General features: G+C 43.1%; 1 protein-coding gene across 1 annotated transcript in view; it reads left to right on the top strand.

Annotated features, from left to right (window-relative positions):
- The window catches only part of CDHR3 (cadherin related family member 3), a 288,891-nt gene that overhangs the window by 63,960 nt on the left and 197,118 nt on the right, over positions 1-27,813 (top strand). Inside the window, exons 5-7 of the mRNA XM_069227573.1 lie at positions 1,780-1,874; positions 1,967-2,071; positions 19,144-19,292. Coding sequence (XP_069083674.1) covers positions 1,780-1,874; positions 1,967-2,071; positions 19,144-19,292 — 349 coding nt within the window. The remainder of the gene's footprint in view (positions 1-1,779; positions 1,875-1,966; positions 2,072-19,143; positions 19,293-27,813) is intronic.

The following is a 27,813-nucleotide window of genomic DNA, read 5'->3' as shown; positions in this document are numbered from 1 at the left end:
AGCACTTTACATTCGTTAACAGTTCAGTAGGGAACGTAATTCGAGGCCTTGTGTATAGCTCATTGTGCATATAATCGAACAAGATCCTCTAGATTTCAAGAACAGGAGCTGACCCATCCACTGCACTCATCTACAGATTAACTCATACTGGAACCAGGTTCCTGTAAAGCTTGAACGTGTTGAAGATCGCTCACAGTTCCTGCTACTATGATAAGGTACAAACAGCCGGCTTCAGTCAGAGCACACATTCATCATGTATGTGCTAGGAAGGCCGGCTGACCATGGCTCTTCCTTATGTAAGTTGTGCAGAATTGTTGTAGAATTATCGTGCCTCGCGCCCAGTCCTGTTTAAGACCAAGAGACCACTGTCAAGGCAAACATGTGCTGTGCCAATAAGGACTGACTGGCACTTCAGACCAGGTAGTTTTGTGCAATGAGGGACTGTGACGTGTACATTTTTCCCAGGAGGTACTAACCGGCTGCAGATGTTGAGTGGCGAGTGAGAAACATCACATACCCTAGTGAAAATAAAGGGTTGTTTACATTCAATGATGCTCTTGTCTAGGTGTATTAACACCGTAACTGAAGAATGGATTGTGATGTTAGGAAGGACACCATCAATCATGGCAAAGTTTTTTTGATCTGCATGAAACATGAGATTCCCCTGCACTATGCTTATATTCCTACCTGGCTGCCAAAATTCATGTATGTTCATCACACAGCTCCAAAGTCATTAGCACGGGAGTTCTTCACTCACACCCATTACCTTGCTTCCCCTTGATCTGCACGAAACTCAGCATACCAAATGTCAGCTAAACATCTTCGATTTCCTCCACGCTTTACGTCGATTTGTTATATGGCACTATAGATAAAACCATTCAAAGCAAACAAATTGCCTTTTTGTAATACCACTATCTCAAAACCTACTGAATTGACTTACAGTAGATGACACAAAGTCATCTTTCATGGGGAACTCCATATATTCCCACCAAACCACCTGCCCCTTTACTTCTACTCTACCTTTATCTCTTCCCTCCCCTGAACTCCAAAATTACCCTTACCTCCCTTTATCTCTTCCCTTTACCAGTACTCACCCCAAACTCTAAACGTAACCTTGCTTCCATCTACCTCTTCCCTCCCCTAAACACTGAAATTACCCTCATTTACCTGTGCAGATCCCTAAACTCTTAAATTACTCTTTAGACCCTTTACCTCTCCACACCTTAACCACTTTATTTCTTAAATAGCATAATAATTATGCTAGTGTAAAAAAAAAAAAAACATACCTATGATGGAAAGTACTGCGTGGTAAAGGTACAAATACCTTTGTCACTTACTCGCGTGCTAAAGGATCTGAGGTAAAGGCTGTTTCCTTCCCATCCGATAAACTCTATAATTCAGGTGAATGAAATTCAGGTGAATGATGTACTTTCCATAAAATATAGAAAATAAGCTATGGTAATGGCATCATCCCAGTGAAATATGGTTTCTGAAACAAACTACTGCTTTTTATGGAATGAAAAATTGTAAACACGCGCTGTTGTTTTTTTATTTCAATTTAATTTGAATGAGTATATTGTTATTGTACCAAGAGCTGCCTGTGGTATATAAAATGCAAACCTGTGATTTTCATGTTTCACATCCACGCTTTCTAAAAACAAAATATATCCTATACTTATATCTTATACATCAATATTTGATCAAATACTTCAGAGATTCACATTTGATCAAAATGTAAGCACTCTAACACTCACCAGCCCTTATTTTTGTGTTGTTTAGTATTCCCTTACCCCTGCTTCTGCTCCATTCCAAGTCTCAACGACCGGGTCTGTTTCTTCAACGAAGGTGTTTGATTATGAGACTGACCCACACAGGTATGTTTTCCAATTTCTGCCTCCATGCTTCATAATCTATTCAGAACATTCACAACCAGCTGTTCCTCTCACTCTTTCTTTGTTTTTCATAGTTACACGTTAAGCGTCGGTGTGTCGGACCCTCAAGGGTTAAACGCCATTGGAACATTGATCATCAATATTAATAACATCAATGATGAAACCCCTTTCTTCACCATGTAAGTTTTTTTAATGTTAAATACTTAAACAATAAATCTACGACATCTTTATGGCATTCATCTGGCTGGTATATCCTTTTTCATTGTTTTAAGGTAGCCAGAAAGTTGGTCAGAGGCCAGGTTTCTTGCTGTAATATCAAAGGTCTTACCTGTATAAAAAGAAACATGATTTAAAAGGAATGTATATGTGAAATTCCTCATTCCCTACGAACCACTGCACCTTCCTGCACTTTTGTTCGACTTTCTGGCTGAGCTGGTGGTTTTCCGTCGAGTACTCAACAACCGTGAGTAAACAGGAGCTCACCAACAGAGTACAGGGCCCTTTTGGTAGGGAGAGCACCCACCGTCTAGCCACATCCTTTCTAGAGAGCGAAGAATCTCACCAGGCAATGAAGAAGTTGACAGTGGCTGCTAAGGCCCGTATGCATAAAAGCCTTTTACATTTGTTAACGGACCGAACCGCAATTTCGGCCCATTAAGAAATGCAAAACAGCTTTTCCCTATATACAAAGGGCTCTATGGCTTTGCAAATTGTGATTTCTACACAGTAGAAATCACAATTTGCGATTACCAAATTAGGTAATCACAAATAGGGAATTCCTATTTGCCATTTCCTAAGCATATGTACAAACATTTCCTAAATGCGAAATGGGCATTTAGTGGATGCTATTATCATTGATTTCAAGTCGATGATAACCATGTGCAGAATTTAAAAAGGCACCCAAAACTGCAGTTTTGGTGTTGCCATAGAGCATGCACTCGCCTCTAGGGCATTTGAGCATTTTACACGTGCCACACTTTTTGGGGGTGAATTAATGGGGGGCTTAGGCCTATAGGTACCCTTTGCTTTGCATGTCCAAATTTGTAATTTCCTTTTAGGAAATGGCAAAGTTGGAAATGCAAATGCATTCGTACCTTTGGAATTAATCCTTTTGCATTTCCTAAATAGTGATTTCCTAATAGCGATTCCCATTCTGTAGGAACCGCTATTAGGAAATCACAATTTTTGTACATTCCATTTTGCATTTCCTAAAGAGCGATTTCTTAGGATTCGCTATTTAGGAAATGCAGAATGGAAGTTTCGTACATATGGCCCTAAGATTCTATGAAACAGTGTAGGTAGACAGTTTAGACAATATAAACAATAATTTTTTCTATATAAAGTCTTCAATCAATGATACATTAATAATGAAACTTGTTTGGGACGTAAGTTTAAGTAGATTGTTGATAATCTTACATTTTAGGTGAACCAGTCAACCCATGTTTCACCCCTTCTTTGGAGTGCAAACCCAGTGCTTTCTCAAGGCTATAACATTTAAATATATGGGTCTGGTATTCAAAATGAGTCAATTGAAACCATTGGGAAAGTTTGGGAGGTTCAAGAGAAACTGTCTGCTGGTACGCTTGTTATTGATTTAGCACTAGAGAGTGGTGTCCTTTGGTAGGACATGTTGGTTGAAGCACAAAATTGTTACTGACTGACAGGTGTCGTGCCCTCACAACATTTGGAACATGTAGAAGCTTGGGGTGAAGATTTCCTCAAATTGGATGGCAGAGTCAGCACAGAAGCCATTGCAATTCCCTTCACGCGGAAAGACTTATCACTGCACCTGCTGGTAAACCTCCATGGCCGGCCTCTGTCCGGCAGCCTGTCTGCTTCCCTGAGCATTTTCTCCTGTGTGGCACCTGGAGTCAACACCTGTGTGCACCAGTTGTTGTTTGACTGATAATTTCGATTTGGTATGTTTGGCAGAATCAAAGGCATTTCTATTGAAATAGGAATTTTGAAAACACAGAATTATTCCCACTACCTTCTTCCTAGAAGATTCTAACCCAATCCATGATGGTTAAAATAATCCATTATTATTATTACTGTTTCCCATACCAAAATGGCAGTGCCTCCTGTTTTTTTGTTTTCTGTTTACCACTATACAAGAACCCTCACAATCTCTTATCATTGGCTCACACTGCAATCAACGTCCTGTATCTCGATGATACGGGCACCAAAACCAAGTACCATCTTTTTTCAGTCCTGTAGCAGAGCATATAACAGTTGCCCAGTTCAGTTGGGGGTCCAGTGGTTTCTTCAGTTCTACCATTTTATTTTGAGAGTATTTTGTTTCTTATCAGTTCCAACCCTTGGTCTTTCTGTAACACCTCAATGTGAATGGTATGGTCATTTTTTATAGTGTATGGTAAAAAATTCTCTGATTTCTGGGACTTGAATTGTGTCCCTGACACCTCAAAAAGAGGAGATTCAAAGAGATAACAACAAATGAGAGGGTTTTCTTTAGGGCTGGGCGGAGATCAAGGAGTTTCACTCTGCGGAATTCAGTGGAGTCACCGAAAAACTCCGTTCAGCCACCCCTAATCTAAAACTCCTGTTGATGTTCATTTGTGAAATCACTGATGATTTTGGATTCCGAAAATTGATAAAGTGAACAATTGCTACTTGCAAAACACCAACTTTGCCTGGAAACACGATCACAGTGGGCGTGCATTCTCGTTGTGTTTCTTGCCAGCCATGGCACACCCTGGTGCAGGGGAACGGAGTCCAAAAGGCTGTCTGGGCTATGTACAAATCAGTTCACGAGAGACACTTGCAATTCAGCTTTTACTGTATATCTTGTGTGGAATCTGAATACAGCTGTCCCCGGGGGCACGTGCCACCGGGGTTTCCTAATAGTTATCCATTTAATTCGTAGATTGCTGTGCATTTTCCTGCTGACCTTGATATGTTTTTCATTCCTTCTACTGAGTGAGTGACAGGGAGAGGAGTCGGGGCTCAGGCATGTCAGTAATGTTGTGCCCAGTGACGCATACTGGTGCGCAGGCACTACCATTGTTGAATGTTGCAGAGGGGAGATTTTACCTATGTCCAGTTTTCCCCCTTCACCACAGGCAGTTGTCCGAGCCCAGTGTGTGACGTGGAGACAGAAATAAAAGTGGGGGCGCGAGCAGGCGGGGCAAGTGCAAAGATAGAGAGCGCGTGTCAAGCCCTGCTCGCAGCCCTTGTAAAACTGCAAGAGGCCTCTTTTTGGTTTGTTCAAATGCGCCATGCTTGCCATACCTGCAACTTTACAATGTCGAGACTGATGCACGCTCGTGGTATGGCCCAGCTCCAGCTCCAGCTAGAAAGGAAAGGCCTAGGCTTGCAATGTCATTGTTGCTTTTCATTTATTATCACGAGGAATACATCAAACAAGTCACCATGGCTACAATCACACAAACTGTGACTGACAAAAGACTCAGTTAATAGATATCTGAACCTGCGGGATTTAGCGTCAAGTTTAAGTGCCATTAATTGCCCAGGAAGGTGTTTTTTTTCAAACACTGCTTTTGCTTTTATGAAGCACATTTGTCTTTTAATACATTTGGCTGAAAATGTGTGCATTTTGTAACCTGAAGTATATCGACTGTTGTCAGGATTCGTGGGAAGTTGAAAGCAAGATACGCATGACAACAATCTTTTAAATGTCACGGTTGCAAAGCATTTTCTAGCATCTTTTCCAAATTGTTCAAATATTAAAATACATGTAGCCAACATCTGAAATAGAAATTACACACATTGCCCATTGAGGCTGCAGTCTGAATGTTACAAATGTTTCTGGTTGAGTGAAAAAACAAATGGGTCCTTCATTTTACTTCCTGTGATGTGAAGAAGACTGAAACTAGGAGTGGGCGGCAAACTCCGCTCTGCTGGCAGAGTTCTCAGAGTTTTTTCTACTCCACGCTTCAATTGGAGCATGGAATTTGGCAAAAACTCTGCCTACTGTCGGTGGAACTGAGTTTACTGGCGTGCTTGTGCTAATGGTCAACGAAGAATGCCAAAGAACTGTAGAATACAGCATTCTAGTTGTCAAGGAACAGCCATATCGCACAGAAGAGGTTTCGGAACATAAGGGTCGCGTCCAGACTCCAGAGGTCATGGGAGAGAGGGAGGAGGGAAATCAACAAGATAGAGTTACAATGTGGGTGGAAGAAAGCCAGCACTGGCAACCTTTCGGAAAAAGGAGGACAGCGAGGACCAACTTGTGTGTGAGAAGGTGTCAAAGGGACTGGAAGCATACCGGGTGGGTGTCACAATGCTATGGGAGGAAGTCATTCAGGTCTCAAATGGCGCAGCTCTATGCCAGATCTGTCGGGGTTTCATTATCGATGATGTAAAGCTGCTGAATTCTATTTCAGGACCGGAGGCTCTGATTATGCTATCTCTTTCTTTACTGTCCAAAATAGCAGCCAATCAAATTTCAGTAAACAAAAAACTATACATCCCATGATGCTATTAACACAGTATCACATGCCCCAATCACCAACCAAGACCTCTGTCCATAAAAGGCATGACCCTCAATGTCACTTCCTCTTTCTTTGTCAAAGTCACCTTCAAGTCAGATCCAAAACATCAAAAGAGCTCAACTGGAACTGGAAGTTGTGACAAACTTCCCAGGAACTGAAGCATATATGAACGGCTTCCTCAATATCCACCAGGATAGAACTTCAGGTAGTTTTCTGATCAGAGCCTAAAACATAAAATAATAGAAGGTAATATCTCATAAGGCTAACTTAGCCAGTAATACTTTACATTATCCAATATATAAACGAGGGAGGGTAGAATAAAGAATACAGTATCAAGAAAATATACATATATTTGAGTACATGACACAACTATGCATTTAAGGGAGAGATAATCCTCGCCTCCATGTCCTTAATAGAATTGAACATTTTTGACCCATAAGCTAGAATTGTTTTTATTCTATTACAGGACCGGAGGCTCCGATTATGCTCGTTCAAAGCTGTCCAATTACAACAGAAGCAACATCTACCACAGGTTTATGATAACATTTACAAAATGTAGATTCAGATGACAAGTCTGCTGCCTTCATAATGTCCTCCAACGAGAACCCAAGGCATATTTTTTAGCGGCCATAGCTCCTCTAACAGAAAGAGCTCCAAATTGACGGGTATCTATACCTGCTTCACCAATTAACCATCTTATCCATCTTGAAAGGTTGGCTGAGGAAACTGGCTTAAAAGGTTTCTGTAAAGAAATTAGTAACTGTCCATTAGCAACCTGCCTAAATTCATCGGTAACCACCTCATAATCCTTTAAACACTGTACTACAAGGAGTTTTGAATTATCTGGATACATTGGATAAGTTACTGACCTGCAATTAGTTTCCGTTATTCTGGTAATATTAAAAGTAACACCTTCAGGAGAGTACACTCTACCAGACAAATCCAAAGCCTTGACATCTGAAACTCTCTTACATGAAATCAGGCATAATAACATAGTCAATTTAGCAGAAATCTGTTTTTACGAGATAAATATTTAATGGCGGGCCAAGCATCTAAAAATTTTAAGATAATGTTCACATCCTACAAAACAGAATACCTGGTTTGAGGAGGGTTGGCTAAACGAACGCCCCTCAATAATTTACATACCAGAGGATGTTCACCTACAGCTTTGCCATCAATATGAACATGACCAGCAGAAATGGCTGATCTAAAATTATTAATAGTTCTATAAGCCAAACCTGAAGAAGCCAATTCTGCAAGAAAGTTAACAATCAGTTCAATGCTCGACTCCTTGGGATTAATACCCCTTCCTTCGCACCAACCATTCCATCTGCGCCATGCTGAGGAATATATTTTGTGAGTGCCAGAGGCCCAAGCTTGCTTGATAAAATTTGCAGCTTGTTGCAAAGGCCTGGGGAATTCCATCTCGACCTGAAACCATCCATGCCATCAATGTTAACTTTCCTGATAGTATCAGTCGATGTTGAAGGCCTTCCGGACTCAAGAGAAGATTCTGATGGGGAGGAATGAGCAGCGGGCGAGCACAGGCAACTGTAGAACAATTGGGAACCAAGGTTGAGATCTCCAAAATGGCGTCACCAGAATAATGTCTGTTTTCTGTCTCCAAACTTGAGACAGGACCCTGGGAATCAACAGAAAGGGAGGAAAGGCATAACCCGAAAGTGGGACCAATCCTGCAGAAAGACATCTGTTGCTAGGGCCAGAGGGTCCGGGCGCCAGCTGAAGAATTTTGATATCTGAGGATTGAGACGAGACCCAAAGAGATCCACTTCGCAAGCACCCCATTCCCTGAATACCTGAAGGAAAATCATACGATCCAGTTTCCAATCGCTGGAATCTGTCAAGAATTTGGAATTCCAGTCCGCAATTGTGTTCTGGACCCCCGGGAGGTACTCTGCGAGAACAATCAGACGATGATTCAGACAATAGTGCCAGAAATCCTTGGCAATCTCTAGCAGAATCCTGGACTTCGTCCCCCCTAGCTTGTTAACATACCGAACCGCTGATATGTTTTCCATTCTCAGTAGAATGCAACAGTCCGTCTTCTGGGGGGAAAGACTCTATATGACAAAAGAGCCTGCTAGAAGTTCTAGACAATTGATATGGAGATTCTGCTCCACCTTTGACCACCATCCCCCGGTCACTAGAGTTCCGCAACGGTCTCCCCAACCCCACTAACTGGCATCTGATTCGATCACTACCTCTGGGTGAGAACCAAAAATGGCCCTGCCGTTCCAGGCTTCCATGTGTTGGAGCCACCAATGAATTTCCTCCATGACCTCTGTGGTTAAAGAAATCAATTCCGAATAACTCAGACCCTACTGTAGGTGTCTGATTTTGAGACTCTGCAGACCACGATAGTGAAGGGGGGCTGTGAAGATTGCTTGAATAGATGAAGCCAACAGCCCCACTATTCTGGCAATGTTCCTCAAAGAAATAGTCGGACTGGATAAGGCCGATCTCAGCTCCCTCTTTATATTGCAAATCTTTTGCGAGGGAAGGACTAGTTGTGAGTGAACTGAGTCTATCTTGAAACCCAAAAACTCTATCACTTGAGTCGGATTCAATAACGACTTCTGCACATTGATAAGGAAACCCAAGTCCTGTAAAAGACTGATGGTCCAGTCTAAATGTGTCAGAAGGGAAGGAAGGTCCTGAGCCATCAATAAGATGTCGTCCAGATAAATGATCAATCGGACTCCCTTGGTTCTCAACCTTTCCACTACTGGTCTCAATAGTTTCGTGAAGCACCAAGGGGCCGATGACAGGCCAAACGGAAGAGCCTTGAATTCCAAACATTGACCCTTCCAAAGGAATTGTAGAAATCTCCTGTGGGGAGGGAAGACTGGAATTGAAAGGTAAGCATCCTCTAGGTCCAGGCGGACCATCCAGTCTCCTTCTAATAGAATATCTCTCAGCATGTGGATCCCTTCCATTTTGAAGTGTCTGTGCAAGATCCAATAATTGAAATCCTTTAGATTTAAGACTAGTCGATGACCCCCACCTTTTTTGTCCACGACAAAAATGGGACTGCAAAAACCAGAAGGGTGAAGAACTGAATAACCTACTGCTCCTTTGTCTAACAAAGCCTGCACTTCTACGTCTATAAACATCTGATCTGCATGGGAAAAACTCATTTGAATAGGAGGGGATAGTTTAGTTGGAGATAAAAAACCCAAACCATCTGAAGAATCCAAGGATCCCCAGAGATTTTTCTCCAGTTGTCTATAAGCAATCCCACTCTGCCCCCAAGAATAACCTGAGAATGGGGAATAATGTTCACCTGAATAAGCTGCTTCTTGGTTTGCTCCTTGTTGACCCCTATGGGGTCCCCTGCAAAATCTGGGCCGACCTCCTCTGGAGCGAGTGGGGTTCAAAGTAGAATCAGATTGGTCTCCATACCAAACACCTCTTCCTCTGGGGTAATAGTTTTGGGGACTAGAGAAAGATCCTCGGCCGGACATTCGTCCAACATAATGACCGTCCCTGACAAAAAGGCCCTGCTTAAAAACTTTTTAAAGGGACATTTGTGCCTTATCCAGGGAAGAAAAAGTAGAACAAAATTTGGCCAACTTTTTTATGAAAGAGGTTCCAAAAAGAAGTCCTCCGAAGAAGCTAAGTCCACCAATTTCGGGTCAATACGCATAAGGATGGTTTTCTGCGTTCTGTAGATATTGCGCAGTTGGTATTGCCCAATTGACAAATGGCTCTCTGAGCCCATCCCATCAAAACATCCGTGTCTACCGGAGTGTCAGACTCCTTAGCAAGAACAGCCATGTCTAGAATTGTTGTTAATAGACCTGTTAAATCGAGAACCTTATCCTGGCAGAGGCGCCAAGATCTATCCAGACCTTTCTTGGGATCTTTCACAAATTTTTTCATGAAAGTGACCATGGTAGGGTCAATTTCAGGAGTGTTGGACACCTTATTGTCCAAATCTGGTCTAGGACATTCTGCTCGAAGACGTGACCGAACCTCTTTGTCGAAACTCCGTCTAAGATTAGAGTGAACATATTGTGCCACTTCGGTGGACGGTAGCCAATTAGATAATCTGGGGTGTACTATCTCAGAGGGATCGAAATCCAAAACCTGAAAAGAAGGCGTCTGCTTCTTTGATTTCTTACTGGGACCCGGAGCTTCCGAGTCATTTGAATCTCTAGATGAAGAGTCCTTATCTGACGATGATGGGGAGAAAGAAGAGTCCTTTCTTGAGCTATAGTTATGATCAGCTGCTCGTTTCTTGCGTAATTTTTCAAATATATCAGCTTGTAGGTCCGCCGAAGGAACATCTGTTCCTTCTAAATTTTTTGATTTTGCCTTTGCCTTAGGCTTAGCCCCTTTAGAAAGGGGGGGTTGTCCAGGAAGCCAACCTTGCGAATGAGCATATTCAAAAAGTTGACCCGAAAAGGGTCCTAACACTCTTACTAAAGCATCATTAACTGACTGTTGATTCCTGGTGTCCAGTGCTTCTTTAATTTTACAACCCAGACGATCTAAAAGCTGGGCGCCAGGGAGCACAAGCAAATAATCTGAGGACTGGAAGTTCTGGCGTAGCGCGCGCTGCAATCACAAACTGATCTCCCGAATAAAGAAAACTGGAAGAATCGGCTTGTAAAACAGTGCGCGCACGCCACCCGAGTGGAAAAAACACAAAAAACAGACTAGGTGCGATGCGCGTAGCATGCTCCCGCACCACCAAAATTATTACGGGGACATATAAATCGGCAAGAAGCCGATAGTCCAATATACAAAAGCAGTAAAAATCGCGCCGCTGAAATACACTTAGCAAGTCAAAATTACATTCACCATAAACATTTAAGCGAAGGAAAAAAAAGAATAGTACTTAACTGCTGCGAAGCAGCAAAGAAAGAGGAAGTGACATTGGGGGTCATGCCTTTTATGGACAGAGGTCTTGGTTGGTGATTGGGGCATGTGATACTGTGTTAACAGCATCATGGGATGTGTAGTTTTTTGTTTACTGAAATTTGATTGGCTGCTATTTTGGACAGTAAAGAAAGAGATAGTATAATCGGAGCCTCCAGTCCTGAAATAGAATTCAGCAGCTTTGCATCATCAATAATGAATCCCCAACAGATCTGGCATAGAGCTGCTCCATTTGAGACCCGTATGACTTCCTACTATAGCATTGTGACACCCACCTGGTGTGCTTCCAGTCCCTTTGATACCTTCTCACAGACAAGTTGGTCCTCGCTGTCCTCCTTTTTCCGAAAGGTTGCCAGTGCTGGCCTTCTTCCACCCACATTGTATCTCTATCTTGTTGATTTCCCTCCTCCCTCTCTCCCATGACCTCTGGAGTCTGCATGCGACCCTTATGTTCTGAAACCTCTTCTGTGAGAGACGGCTGTTCCTTGACAACTAGAATGCTGTATCCTACAGTTCTTGGGCATTCTTCGTTGACCATTAGCACAAGCACGCCAGCAAACTCAGTTCCACCGACAGTAGAGTTTTTGCCGAATTCCATGCTCCAATTGAAGCGTGGAGTAGAAAAAACTCTGAGAACTCTGCCAGCAGAGCGGAGTTTGCCGTCCACTCCTAGTTTCAGTTTTCTTCACATCACAGGAAGTAAAATGAAGGACCCATTTGTTTTTTCACTCAACCTGAAACATTTGTAACATTCAGACTGCAGCCTCAATGGGCAATGTGTGTAATTTCTTTTTCAGATGTTGGGTACATGTATTTTAATATTTGAACATTTTGGAAAAGATGCTAGAAAATGCTTTGCAACCATGACATTTAAAAGATTGTTGTCATGCGTATCTTGCTTTCAACTTCCCACGAATCCTGACAACAGTCGATATACTTCAGGTTACAAAATGCACACATTTTCAGCCAAACGTATTAAAAGACAAATATGCTTCATAAAAGCAAAAGCAGTTTTTAAAAAAAACACCTTCCTGGGCAATTAATGGCACTTAAACTTTGACCCTCTAAAAGAAAACCAAAGGCTGCTGGACTAAATAAGTAGAGTGTCTCATTTTTGTCAAACTCTTACTGAAAATTCTCGAGGTTGTCTGGGGGTACTGCATCACCGGCTGCACCCCTACTTCTGATGCCAGTGAGTTGTCAGTTCCACAAGGAAAGACAAAGACGGCCTGCAAGGTAAGCACCATTTTGTGAAGGCACTCACTGTATCCCACGTACATCATTCACCCTGTGCACTGTACAACCCTTACCAGACGAACCATTAGCAAAAATCACAGTTTGCGATTACAAAAATAGGAAATCGCAAATAGGGAATTCCTATTTGTGAAATCCTAAGCATATGTACAAACATTTCCTAAATGCGAAATGGGCATTTAGGAAATGCTATTGATTTCAAGTCAGTGGTAACTATGTCCAGAATATAAAAAAAGGCACCCAAAACTGCAGTTTTGTCAGTGCCATAGAGCGTGCACTCGCCCTAGGACATTTGAGTGCTTTATTATGGCCCAGCTCCTGTGAACTCTCAATATATCCACTTGTTAAAAAAAAAAGACATTAGGCAGGTCAGATAATGTCACATGAGCAGTTTCAACAGCAGTGCTCCAACTTTTGCACCTACATGAACCCATTGAAAAGCACTCACCTTAGACTTCTATATTTGTGGCATAACACCTTACCTTGTAAACGCTAAACTTGTATTTGACCTATTTTTGTTAGTTGTAACAAACTGTGACTGCCTTACAAAGCTGGTTGTAAATAAAACATCTACTCCTTTTAAAGAGAATGCTCTGACTGGACATTAATTAATAATCATGACATTATCCCAGCTCTATGTGATCACGTATCACTTGTGTAATACAGTATCTCTTTAACACCTGCTTGAGTAATTCGTGTCTACACACATTCACTATCCATGGGGAATCAAGTGTACAAAAGGAGTAACCTGGTTATCCAGTTGAAGTGCAGTAGAACTCCAGGCCCAGGGACACCAATTGTGAAATGGACACGAGAACCAGAGAAAAGGCCAAATAGAAATTAAGCTATATCAAGTGAGGCCTGATTCACAATGGTAAACGTACACGTTTGTGTAAGTTTAAGCTGTTTTGAGTATTCACAAACTGCAAGTTAACAGTGAGTTTACAAGCACAGAGACTCCACAGCCGGGGTGGAGAACTTCGCACATAAAAATATAGGACAGCCCTATCTTTTTATGTACAGAGTTCTCTACCCCAACTGTGGAGTCTCTGCACTCATTAAGTTACTATTAACTCGCAATTTGTGAATACCCAGAAAGCATAAACTTACACAAATGTGTACGTTTACCTTTGTGAAGCAGGCCCTGAGTGTGAAAATAGCCTCCTGCTATTTTGCCATAATGTGAATTGATAAAACCTTGAAATGTGTTTCATTGAAACTTCTACATATAGTAATGTTGTGATTACTTTGGGCCCACTATATATTAAACAAAGTAATCCCTTGTGTTTTTATTTTTGAGAGTTCACAATAATCCTCTATTTGAGTAGTCTTGATTTTAGTTTATAATTCACAACGGAACTTGTAATCTGGCGAAAACATAGTAGGCATAAATAGACGCTGAGATATTTATTGTTATTGTATTATTATTACAATTGTAATTATATAGTGCTTACTACCCTTGACAAGGCATCAAAGTGCTTTTCGGTGAGTAGAATGCTATCTTGGAACCCAAAAAGGATAAGTGGTGGATTAGTATAGCGAATGTGAGTACCTTTGAGTGGTGGACATGCAAGCCTATTAGTTGGATTGAATAGGATAATGGAGGGGCAGAGGAAGGAAGAGTCTAGAAAGTGTTATTTGGGAGATCATAGTAATAAGATGAGGTTTAGGATGAGTAAAAGGAGAGATGGAGGAGGGTAGAGTCTAGAAAGGGATTATGGAGATCATAGTAGTAAAATGAGGTTTGGGATGAGTCAAAGGAAGATTAGAGGGAGGAAGGATTTAGAAAGGGTTATTTGGAAAATCATAGTAGCAAAATGAGGTTTGGGTAAGCTAAGGAGAGATAGAGAAGGGAAGAGTCCAGAAAGTGTTATTTTGGAGAACATAGTAGAAGAATGAGGTTTGGGATGAGTCAGACAGTGGAGGTAGAGGATACATTGAGAGAGGTATAGAATGAGGCAGAGAGCAGTGCACTGAAGAGAGTTAAAGTTTTTTTTTTGTACAGTAGGAGCAAAACAATAAATATATAGATAGATAACTAGATAGAAAGGATGTACATGTATAAGGAAGATAATATATTGAGATATTAAGTTGTACTTTATAGACTCAGACTTTTAAGTATTGCTGTACTTGAAGCTAATTTATTTGTGCTTGTTTATAAGTTATTTATTTATTTATGTACTTAATTGTTAGTATTGTTACATCACAAATAAAAATAAAGCGTGCATGTGTGCGTTCTCCAATTTTAGCCGCAAAGTTCCCTTAACTTCCAACATACTATGCCAACAGTACTCAACATTCACTATTAAGTAAGTTACCAGGTTATGTCATTTAGTGTCTGTCCAATATTTCTCAAATGTTCTCATAGGAAATATTCTGGCAATTGTTGGGAATTCGATAAAGCGGTAAAATGGAGAAGTATTCAATAAGAAAACACTGATGTTTTATTAATAGTGTTTTGTAATGGGCTACTAGTCTTGAGATCATACTTCTTTGTAAATCAGGTAAAAAGGAGTGTATCACAGAAAATAATATTGTATGGACCTGGATTTTCACTTTCCCTTCCTCAGTGTCTTGTGCTAGCAGTAATAGCGAGAGAGTAATTTGCATAATAAAGTAGATGCACAGAGTGGCAAGGTCTAAAGAAGGGATGGGAATAGCACTTGCTTTGTGACCATTCACTGTCAGTGAAAGATAAAAATAGAATGCAAATAAAACATACTTTTCATTTGGTTCTTATTGATGCTTGTAGAGAAAGGCATGAATCATAGCTTGTATGCATACTTACTGTATAGCTGCAATAACATGACATTGGAGGGTAATCTTAGAGCAGTCTGTGTTGTTATGGTGGTCATATTTGGGTCAGGTACAGACTTCTTTTAACAGTATTGCAGAAATGCAAAGTGCATACATTAGGCAAAGCACTAGCTTCCATAACAGGGGTATGGCTGTGTATGTCTGTGTACTGGCATGAGTGGGTACATTTTTTGGGAGTGACTTAGGTTTCATATGTTAGGGACAATCAACATGTACAAACGTTCAGTTGCTCCCTTGATATCATAGCTGCTACATTCTCAGATTGGTTACATGTGGCATTTCAATGGTTTTACTGTACTTATGGGAATACATTCAACGACCTAATGTGTGGCACTTTGATGGGCACTTTCCCAGAAGTAACACCAAGCATATAATTTCAGGTAAAGAGCTAAATATCAGAAATTATCACCTATTGGGCAATGAGAAGCACAAGCCTGACTTTATATGGCCCATTCACAACCAGCAGGAACATCTGATCCAAACAGTCTGTTCTTTCCATATTAACTCCCATCAGAAGTAGTTGGACCCAACCTAGTCCATCCTAACTTGATTCACAGTATCAGAACCAGCCAACCCCACCAAGTGCCTTCAGACTCTACATATACCTATCAGATTTGCTCATGGTGAATGTAAATTGTTTTGTTTTGTTGTTTTATATGGTGCAAACTCAACCTGAACGTATTGGAGCACTTTACATGAGTACCAGTTACATTACACAAGGACACATTCATCTTTGGTAGGCAAGGGGAGATTAAGTGATTTGCTGAGAATCACAGGATGTTGAGCCAATGCCCAGACTTGAACCTTGTTCATCAGCTCCAATGTCGGCAGCTCTGGCCGTTAGGCCACATCCTCTCCACGTTTATATGTACAGATCTTAACCCCATTTATATCTATCAGAGTTTACCCACACAGTCCAAGCCATTTGAAGCACTTTCACATCCAGCAAAACCAGTGTAGTCCTCACCAACCTGCCTTAACTAAAGTCACTTCTCTGTTTAACCAAGAGTCATACGCTGCCGCAGTGACTCACTAACAGGGTCCGATATGGCGTCTTTGTCTGGCCGGGCGGGGCGCCGGACCACACAGAGGAGTTCTGCTGATTACTGCAGAAGAGAGGCCTGGCCTGCCCCTGGGCTTTTGTTCTTTAAAAACATGAACCTGTCACTTGTTGTTTTTCTAGTACTTAGGTTGGGAGGGTGTTCCCACCGGCTCAAAACAAGCACTTGATGGATTCACTTTCATAGTGTTCTCTCTACAATATAATTCTAAACTGGGCAGTAAGCACTGGAGGCTGACAATGGTTACCTCAAATAACACTTTATCATCCTCACATTGCAGTCTGGGGAGCTGTTTGCCCCAAGGTCAAGAGATTAAGATCGAGTGTTTTCTAAAGTCCTCCCAAAATCTCCAAATACAGATTCATCAGCGCTGAACTGGAATGGCGAGTGAGATGGTAGCCGATGAAGAGCTATACACAAGATTAGGAGATGTGAGTGAAAGTTTAAAGAGCAGGCTGATGCACAAGTTCAAAAGATTAAGGTTATTTAGTATAGGGAGGAGGAACAAGAATAGCCAAGGCAAGAGTGGACTATGGAAAGGAAAAGAGGTTTGGTAGCTTGAAATCTGAGAAATTCTGTGCAATTTGCATATATTGTAAAGTTGATAGAAGAGACTAAGTAGGGGGTGGAGAGAAGGTAAGAGATGAGTCAAAATATGCCTCCACATTTCATCAAAACTTAGAGGAGTAAAAGGAAATAGCAGGATTTTTGGGCAGAAGGATGGGAATAGAGGAAGCATAGAACACTAGTTCAGATTTATTAGCATTGAGGTTGAGTGAATGCAAAGTAATGCAGTGTTGGATAGTGATTAGAGATGGTGTTCTGTACTTGCTAAATGAAAGCAGATAGCTTGCTGAGATCAGAGAATCATACACTTGGGTTTGAGTGGATCATTTTCAAGCTGCATTTTAATGGGTGGGTTTGGTGATGTTAACATTCTTCTCTAAAGCAGACAGATGGTGAGACATCGTGGTTTGTATGTCACCCAAAAGATGATGGATAACTATGGTGATCTCGAATGCAGCCTAATGCAGTTTGACAAAAAAAAAACTAACTATTGAAAATCCAGCTGAAAGGGTTCTGGCCAGGACTACTTAGCATGATTCACTATTTCAAACAGCCTCACCAGCACAATTAAATATCAGAGTTCTTAACTTAAGAACGTTCCTTTTTGGAATGGAGAAACTAAATGGTGAGGCCTGGAACTCAGATTTGGAAGGTCCCCACACTGACCTTCTCCCTTTGGGCATCAATTCATCTTAAGTCATAAAAAAAGACGAAATATGGTTCAAAAAGCTTTTGAACAACCTAAAAATCCAATGAAGAGGAAGCAGGGCAGATGACCAGGCCCCAATAAAAGCCAGCCTATGGGTCATGGCAAATTTCTGGTGTGTTCTATACTGGTTAGGAAACAAGTAAAAATATCCTCATGTCTGAGCTGTGGACTGTAGGCTGTAAATTACTTCTACTGACTTCCGGTTGGATCAGTGGTAAAGAACTGGCATATCCACATCCTCAGGTCAGCACCTGCTAGCACTCTTCAGCCCCGATCACTGACTAAGGTACACGCCTTTGTTCCACAATTTCCTTCTTCACACTACTGACTGAGCAGTACTGCCATACTTGTACTCATTCAAGGGAGAGTTCTACCCAATGAATGTGAAGCTTACCTCAGAGATTATTATGCCACATTTGTTGCTGGCCAACTAGGGCACAGTGACCATCCCCCCTCCTTACAGTGCTTAATGTGAGCCAGTGGTTGCCGTGGGTGCCACCAGCACTCATTTTTGGTGAGAATCACCTATTTGTTCTGATCAAACATTGCCTGAAAGCCAGGGAGAAAAACAAACAAAGCAGAAAGAGGGAGGAAGAGAAAGGCGGAAACATTGTCACCAGCGGCGGCTCCTCTGTTATGTCAAAACTAAAATTAAAATGATAATAAATAATGTTTATTATCGTTTTATTTTTATAGGGGCAGGGCCATGGAGGATGACAGGCAGGGAGAGGGAGTGGTGTGCACTCCCCTCAGTGCACATGTGTGTTTGGCTAGCGATCTCAGGACAGCCAAACACACATGCACACTGACATTGGTCTGATTCTGCCACCAGCGGGAGAGCAGCGATAGGAGTGGCCGCAGGGAAGGCTGGGAGCCTGTGCCTGCCTGCAGTAGAGAGCTGAAGAATGGCGGTGCGACAATGCGGCAGGGATCAAGGTACGTTTAAAAAAAAAACATTCACCCCACTCCCATCCCGCCGGCTGCAACTGATTGTCACAAAGGGCAAAAGTAGGAATCTGCAAGAATGGGATAAAAGGGCAGGAAGTGTCTGGTAGTGGATTAAAGAGGCCTGAGGTAGGTTCAGGACTACATAGTCTTGATAATCGGCACAGTAATCTTTAGTAGCGCTAACTGTGGGATTCTGGACAGGGGCACTGGCACTCATTCTTATACAAATTAACCACTGCCTAGTGAACAATGCCATCAGTGTCACACAATGGAAGAAATTGCGGTGGTGACATGGCTGGTCTGCATGACAAGGAGTGAAGGTTCCACTCAGTGATTTTGACATCAAAACAAAGAGTAAGATATTAAGTTGGAAAACAATGTTAGGGAACTTAAAATACAAAAAGATGCATGATTCTGCTGATGTTTTTGAAACATCTATACAATTAGTGAGTTTCAATTTCAAGCAGAGTTACGAGACATCACTAGTGAAGTTGTTTATTGCTTCCCCATTTCAGAACACAAACTGTTTACAACATTCCAGAAGAACAAGTTCCAGGAACGGTTGTTGCAAACGTGACGGCGCGAGACCCTGACTCCGCTGGGTTTTTAGGCAGCCTTCTCTACAGCATCAACACTCCGAGCGACTTCTTCACCATCAACCAGAGTAAGTCAGACATACCACTGACTTCACCAAGTGCTCCCCGTTGAATATTTTAAAACGTGTGTATGTTGGAATTGACCCTTACATATGTTCAGAATGCATAGTGAAACAATACCTGCAGCCATCCCAGTGCAGGGATTTAGCAGCTTCAGACAAGATGAATGTTTTGCAGTTTGGTACTCTCTTCCCTTATAAAAAAAATACATCTCTGGAGGCTACTTCTTGCAATCTGCCACCCTCTTGTGTTCTGCACTGGCCTTGTCTGCAACATGTCGAGTCTTTTTCAATACCTTCTTACAGTTTTCCTAACCCTTTCTAACTCACACTCTTTATCTGCTGTTTACCCCTCTGAGGTGTTTGCAAGTAATTCTTCCCCAATTTGCCACTCCTCTTTGGCCTTTTTTATTTGTCATCTCTTTGCTTCAACCTCTTCTGGGTTGATCTTCCTTCATTCACTGTAGCATATACATCTTGTGAACAGTTCACGCGTAAAACTCATCCTGCCTTATTTGGCTGCGTGAGGAAAATAACCCCTTTACCTAGACTACCATTGTGCTTGTTGGTAAAGTCAGAAGTATTAGTCTATATAACTGTCCACGTTACCACATTTCAGCTGGTGGTTATCAATCAATCAGTCAGGAATTGTAAAGCACGGCTAATCACTCATAGGGTCTCAAGGACCTGACTACATATAATTATTGGAACATGTCATTTTTAATTGTTCTGTCCTTCACGTATGTATGCATGTAGAATTTGTAAATTCAAGATTAGCCAAAAGGCAGAAAGTAGAGATACAAATAGAAAATGAATCTAAGCAGGTGGTTGTGGTTCTGAGATGGGATGTAGACTACTTACTGTGTCGCAATGTGGAGTTCTTAAAGGAGGTTTTTAGAGTTGTTGAAATCCATCTGGTCTGAACTTCTCATCTGTTTAGGAGAAAGAGGGGCCCATGGAACCTACAGTTTCTCCATGAGGCCTATTCTCATGCATTTCCAAATTTTGATTATCGCCCCCCCATGCCCAACAAAAGTCAATACAGCTTACAAAGATTTGTATATGCCAGCATTAATGCGTATACATTCCTACATTAAGTTTAAACTTCAAGAGTGACATAAAGAAAACACAAATAGAGTAAAGAAGAGAGAAAAGCTTCTTGATTTTTCTTCAGTTGTGCCAGTCAATTCCTTTTGGTGTGCAGCCAACAAGTGTTTCGCCCCCTAGAGGTGCGCAGGATTTGTAATAAATATTTTGGAAACTGTACTTTTAGAAAATTACCTTTTACTGCCCAGAGTCTTTGGAGGCCCATTTGCATTTGTTCTAATACTTCTGCCAGCCAGTAATTAGCATTCCAAGAGGTGTAAAAACTGCTCCCACAGCAGATAACAAGGGCCTTTCATGTGGGAGGTGTTTCTGTTCTCTTGGCAGAATGACCATGGGGTGTGCCTAGGAACTTGATTAACTTCAAAGGCCTTCCCTGTCATAGGCAAATGTTAGCTGACAGCTAGGCAGGGCCTTTCTCCCTTCCCCAGCCAGTTAGGCTCCAATGACAGTGGGCCTCTTTTTCACATTGGAATTTCAAATCTTGTTGGAGTATCAAATCCTGATTGACTGGTCTGCTAGGGTTTTACATATAAGGTTTGGGGTGCACTTAAATGGGCAACAGCAGGATGCCAAGACAATTCTTGTGTATTTACTGTCTGTCTGGTTGCATCAGTACCCTGCTTTGTTTAACAATACTTCTGTCTTTGGGTTTATTGGGGTACTATGGCTGCTTCAAAATGGATTTTGATGATATATATGGGAAGCCACTAGGTCTACCATAGTACACTCCACGTGCACTCCCTAGCATTCAGACCCCAGGTTTAGTGTTGCTGAAGATTGCTGTCATCTTGCAAATGTCCAAAGTGGGTAGATTTGTCCCCGGGAACATTTTGCCTAGTGATTATGACATGCCCTGGAGTCATTCCTACCCACTGACTTGTGCTAGGCATAAATATGCCATCACCAGGCACCCACTTGAGAACTCTCCTGGACCTTAGGAAGACCCGAAGAGGACTGAACCTGCTGTCTGCCACCTGAGAAGAACCCTGGAAGGACTGGACCTGCTCTCTTTTGTACCCAGGACAAAAAAACGACAGAATCTTGGTGGCATAAGGCTGAATTCTTGTTCTGAATTCTTGTTAATGCTACAGGGAAACAGCAAGCTGCAAGAGATCTTCTCCTGCAACTGCCCAGCTGACTAGTGGCAAATGGACTTGGACTGGACCCTATTGTTTGGCATCTACCTAACACCTAACTTTGAGTCTCTAAGTGCCTCCTCTGAGATCCAGGGCAGCTTTACTTCTGTGGTGGATTGGAGCTTTAAGGACTACAAGGTAAATCTTTGACCAAGGTGAACCTGGTTGGTGTATCTGACCCATGCTCCATCGCAGTCAGCGTCAAATTGTGCCTATGTCCCGGGCTGCCAAGACCCTTGGCTAGCTTTGGCACTTGATGCTTCCTGGTGCTATTCTTCCTTAAAACATTTAAAAAAATCATATCCCTTGTTCCCCTTATTGGATTTTTGCCATTTTTGTTCCATTTTGTTTGAACTATGCTTCGATGAATAGTCAGGCCATTCCATAACTTGGCCCAAGGTGTATGATAGAATTTGCAGTACTCAAGTGAGCTTGTCTTGGGAAACAACAGAATATGAATGGAGGAGCCAACCAGTGGAATATTTAGGGATTGTTCCATAAAGCAAGCCTTTTCCAGGCCAATATGTAGGGTATGGATTTGACAAGATACCTTAATCTATACAGTGTGCTTGACCACCAACCAAAGCAGCCTTTTCCTGTCAGAGAGAGAGACATGGTCATGTGTTCTAAGCCAGCTGCCTGACTCACAGCAATATGGTAAATATAATGGAGTTTAGCTGCATTCTTGTTTTATTACTCTTTTTATTATTTTCCAAAGGTCTGGAAACAGTTTCTTTCGGGCATTACAATCAGAAGGGACAAAAATAGCCCCTCAGGTTTATGCATCAAGTTCCAGGGTGTCCAGAGTCAATAGGTAGTTTCTGAACGGTTGCCATATGTCCTTTGGCTGGGATGTGGGTGGTTGAAGAGTGCCATACAGTTTGCTAACATTATCACAGCATATGAGACTTTTCAGCCAGGCTTTTGTTGTGGGTAATGTCTTGGTGCCCCACTGGAGAGCTATCTCCTGTTGTGGCAATAGTAAGGCTATGACTGTAGATCTCTTTGTCAACTTAGCAGTATCATCCACATGGTCAGTAGTGCAAATAGGGGATTAGGTGCAAGCGGGGTACCTATCATCAGAGTACGTCCACGAAAGACATCCCTGTGAGAAAAGGCTTCTTTTTAACATGGTTAGCTCCCACTTTTTGCCTGATGTCTGATGTAGCCTAGAACTTGTAGTGCCCAGGGCCCCTGCTAAGCAAGTTACCTGAGCCAGAGCTCTTTCCCTAAAACTGTTGTGATGCATTGGCACAATTGGATACACCCTTAACTACCACTATAAGTCTATTTATAAATACTGGTAAATAGGCACCTAGGTACCCAGGGCAAGGGGTACTATGGGTAGGCCCTTGAGGGGAGCAGCACTGATTGTGCCACCCTCAGGGCCATGCATCCAGATGCACCCAGCACTGCCATTGCAGGCTGAGTGTCCTGGTCCAAACCTAAAACACAAACTCGACCTAGCACACTGCCTGTGTGCCCTGTCCACCGTACACGGCATTTACTATGGGTAAGACACCCCTCTGGCAGGCCTTACAGCCTTAAGGCAGTGTGCTCCATATTATATGTGATGGCATAGCTCCATGAGCAATATGCCCCCATGTGTCCTTGCCCAACCGGGACATAGTGAGTGAACAGAGCAGCCATTTTATTACATGTCCTGGGCACTGGTCAACATGAGTTTCCCAGCTACATGATGGCCACTCTGAACCCTGGTTTGTTTGGTATCAAACAACTCACAATTATAAATCCAAATTGGTACCAGTATTGGATTTATCCCTAAATGTACCCAAGGGTCACCTTAGAGGTGTCCCCTACAAAAGCTAACTAACCTGCCATGGTTGCTGACTGGTTCTATCCAGCCTGCCACCTCCAGATACCCATTATACAAACCTTGGGGAACAGCCCTGTCTCTCTGGTTTGTAAAAAAATGCCCTTACTGGGTGGAGGAGCTAACACCCCCTCCCTCAGGAACTGCTCTGGTGGTGAGCTTCAAAAGGCTTACTGCCTTCGAAGCTGGACCCCAAGGCCTGCTGCCAGCAGCAGATGGTCAGCCCCTTTGCCAACCCCCACTTTTGGCGGTAGCAAAGGTGGAAAACCACACAAAGAATAGGAGGAGTGGCCCCATCTGGCATGCACTACCCCTAAGGTGTTGCCTGCAAGGTGGACACTCCATTTCATTTTCCTCTATAGTGAGGTTTAGGGAAGTGACCCTCTCCACAGGAAGTGGTCACTATAGTGAGTGTAGGCACCCAAAGGTAAGTGTCCCATTGGACACTACCAGGTACCCCCTAAAATGCTCACTAAGGGCCAGATGTAGGAAAAAAGAAATTTGCGACTTGCAAATTGCGAGTCCCTGCGACTCGCAATTTGCAAGTCGCAAATTGCTATGCAGTACGGTGTCTCAGACACCGACTGCAACTCGCAATGGGGTCGCAATTACCCACCTCATGAATATTCATGAGGTGGGTCGCAAATTGCGGCCCCATTGCGAGTATAGGCACTCGCTAACATGGAGACCTGCTGACATCAGCAGACCTCCATGTTAGCGAATCTGCTTTTAAACAAAGCAGTTTTTTTTTTTTGAAGTGTAGCCCGTTTTCCCTAAGGGAAAACGAGCTGCACTTAAAAAAAAAACGAAACCTTTAGTTTCGTTTTTTTTCAGGGCAGGGAGTGGTCCCTTGGACCACTCCCTGCCCTGAAAAAATATTTTGGGCTCCAGTCACAAACTGGAAGGGGTCCCATTGGGACCCCTTACAATTTGCGATTGGGTTACCATCCACTTGAAGTGGATGGTAACTGCGATGCCAAATGGTATTGCATCCCAATGCGACTCGCAAATAGGAAGGGAACACCCCTTCCTATTTGCGAGTCTGAAATGCATTTTGCGAGTCGGTAACGACTCGCAAAATGCATTTCTGCATTGGGATACGCGTTTTGCGACTCGCAAACGGCAAATTTTGCCGTTTGCGAGTCGCAAAACGTTTGTTACATCTGGCCCTAAATTCAGTATTTAGTTGGAATCCCTAGAACAAGAAATCAGATTCGAAGGACACAAAGAAGACCAGCACAAAGAAGATCCGAAGTAGAAGAACTGCGGACCTGCTGCACAAAGAAAAGGTGCCAAACCATTTGTGCTGGTGGTCGGTGATACAGAGGTGGTACCGCCACACCAAAAAGAGACAGCACACCGTATTACAACCCGTAATACGGTGTGGCGTTGTCCAGATGATGAGGCGCTGCTGGAGGTGGAAGCGCCAGGACCCGTACCCTCACGGATGACCTCCTCGATGGATGAGGTAAGTGGATCATCCGACAGGGGAGGGGCTGTGTGTGTGGGTGCGTGTCTGAGTGCATGTGTGAATGTCGTGTATGCGGGGGTGGGGAGAGTGTGTGAGTGGACGGGGGAATGAATGTATGTATGCGGGCAGCAGGAGTGAATGTATGTATGCAGTGCGGGGGAAGGGTGGAGTGAATGTATGTATGCATTGTAGGGGGATTAAATGGATGTATGTGCTGGGGAGGTGGGAGGGGAGAGTGAATGCGTGTGTGAGTGCGGTGTTTGTGTATGTATGTTAGTGTGAATGGGATGTATGTCACGAGTGCGAGTGGGGGGTGTTTTTTTTGTGTGAGGGAGTATGTGAGTGCATGTGTGAGGGTATGTGGTCGTGTGTGCGAGTGTAACCTGGTGACAAGAATGCTTATTCCTGTCACCAGGGTGCAAGACTGCCAGCTTTTTCTGGTGGTGCGACCAGCAGAAAAATGCTGGTGGTCTTCTGCGTCGTGATACCACTGGCGGTATCACACCTTCTGCCGTGCTGGTGGTGCTGACAATGTGGCGGACGGGTGGAGGCTTGGCGGTTTGGCTTCAGCCAAACCGCCAAACTCCTAATTTGGCGATATTCACTGCAGCCCTGTCCACGGTGACACTGCCACAGCCGCAGGTTGTTATGAGGGCCTATTTTCTTTTAATTTCAAAAATTCATATCTCCAAAAGTACTTAACCAATTTCGATTATCTTGGTCTTAACATTTATATACAAATCTGAAGTATTGTTATAAATTGGTCTTGAGTTATTCCTTTGAATGTGTGAGTGCATGATTGATAATGTAAGTACAACAAATGCTTTGCACTTCTCCAAAATAGGCCTCATTGCTCGACCTAAGCTACCATAAAAATTAGAGCATTAGGTGATCTAGTTTTTACCTCTGTAAACCAACGTGTGGTTGCCTGGACCTCCTGCACAGTGTGCATAGCTTTGACACTACGTAGAGGGCCAGCCACCTACAATCCCTCCAGTATATTGCTACAGCATCACAGGTCCTGGTCATGTCGGCTGTAGGTGTGTGGCATTTAGTTCAGTTAGGGGATTGTGAGGGGTCTCTTTTAGCCATGGCAGCAGGTGTCATATAAACTCTTCTTAAGAATTTGTAGTGTATTAGTTTATGACAATGATTAAGGGAACCCAGATATGTTTGAGCGCAGCAGGCATACCAAACTTTGTCTGACGTAAGGTGGCCCAGATCCACCTCCCAAGCCTCTTTTACTTTTCTATCACAGACTGGCAGAAGGCCTAAGCAAGTGTGGTATAGTTTGGATGTTAACTTATCACTCACATTGTCGGTAATGATTAGTGTGAAAGGCAGGAATCCCTCTGGTGCCAATGGGTAGGCGGATATCATAGACCGCAGTGCACTCTGGAGATGGCAAAGTATAATGTGATCCATATGCATAGCAGTTAGAAACCTATCCTTCTCCGTCTGGGAGAATACACGGCTATTAGGGAAAAGGTCTCTGAAAGTATGGAGATCCAGTTAACTCAATGTGCGCTGAACCAACTTCTCCTGTGTAATAGGGAGCCACAGGTTGTCTGGCAAAGTGATCGCAGGAGAGTAAAACAATCCACCTGTCATTAGGTGGGTTAGTCGGACCAGGCCCAACTGCTGTTGATTATGATGTGTGCATTTTTTTGTGATAATGACCTAACTACCGCTTATGTTTCAGAACACTAGTAACCTATGTGTTTACCTGACTGCTCCCTGTGTTGTAGAATACTAGTAACCTATTTGTTTACCTGACTACTGCTTGCTTTCGCGTAGTACTAGTAACCTGTGTGATGTTCTGACAACTGCTTGTGTAGCAGGTTATTACTGATACATGTTGTTTTTGTTCTAATGATGTTTTGTGCAATACAGTTAATTTTTATATAACCTGTTGTGTGGTTTTCTTTGTTGTGTATTTATTGTGTCACTAGTGTTGCGTATGTTCTGCAAACACATTGCCTCTGGGATAAGCCTGAGTGTTCGTGCCAAGCTACCGAGGGTGAAGCAGGGGTTATCTTGGGTGTGTAGTTCCCTTGCCCTGACTAGAATGGTGGTCCCTGCCTGGCTGAGGTGCCCACCCTAGCCAACCAGGAACCTAATTTCTAACATAGCCCCAGGACCAGCTCTGCTGCCCTTAACAGAGAAGTGTTCAGGAGGGGAAGAGAGAGCACTGTTAACACGCTGATTGCGTTCAGACGTGGGCCCAAGCAGTTAGTTATTCGTGCCGCTGATTTTCAGCAATATTGGGCAAAGTGAAATAAGTAGAGGGAGAGCTGTTGTATCCTATCCCATTCGAGGCACATCAGGTAGCTCTGTCCTACTTCCATGGCGTAGGTTTGCTGGAGTGACAATGGGGTGCTTGTTTTCAATGCTGGCTGCCGGGGACATCCAAGGCAGGCTTCAAAGGCCCAGTAGGCCGCACATTCACAGCCTGCTGATCGGGTGTCAGAGACTGCCACCGCCCTTCCTGCAAGCACCAGAGTGGTTCTGTGAGTGAAGTCAGGCTCGGAGGAGGGAGGACACAAATTGTGTGCTGTTGTCAGGCCTCAACACACGGCCTGCCTGCCATGCATTTGACCTATGGCCCCTGTCACCGCAGGGCCTCTGAGGCATGAGGGCGGCGTCTCCAGTGCTATCTCCATGGGCTGCGCTCCGAGGCCTCAACCTGCAGCACAACTCAGCTGTGGCTCCCCCCCGGGGGGATTTTTAAGGATCACTGAACACCATCTTGGCCAACAATTGAGGCAGGTAGCACCTCATACAGCACATTTTAAGGGATGATCCGACAGAGCTTCAGCACTGAACGGCCATGATGGTCACCCTTATGGCCACACCCCGCATTTAGCTACACTCTTAAAATATTGAGAAACTGCTCCTCCAATAGGCCATGATGCCCCTTTCCCAACAATACTATTACTAATACTTAGCAGTTAACACTCTGGTCATCTGCACACGTGTTTA

Source organism: Pleurodeles waltl, chromosome 4_1, assembly GCF_031143425.1.
Source record: "Pleurodeles waltl isolate 20211129_DDA chromosome 4_1, aPleWal1.hap1.20221129, whole genome shotgun sequence".
In the NCBI taxonomy this organism is placed as follows: domain Eukaryota; kingdom Metazoa; phylum Chordata; class Amphibia; order Caudata; family Salamandridae; genus Pleurodeles; species Pleurodeles waltl.
Note: the sequence above shows the minus strand (reverse complement) of the source record. Positions and strands in the feature narration are given on the sequence as shown.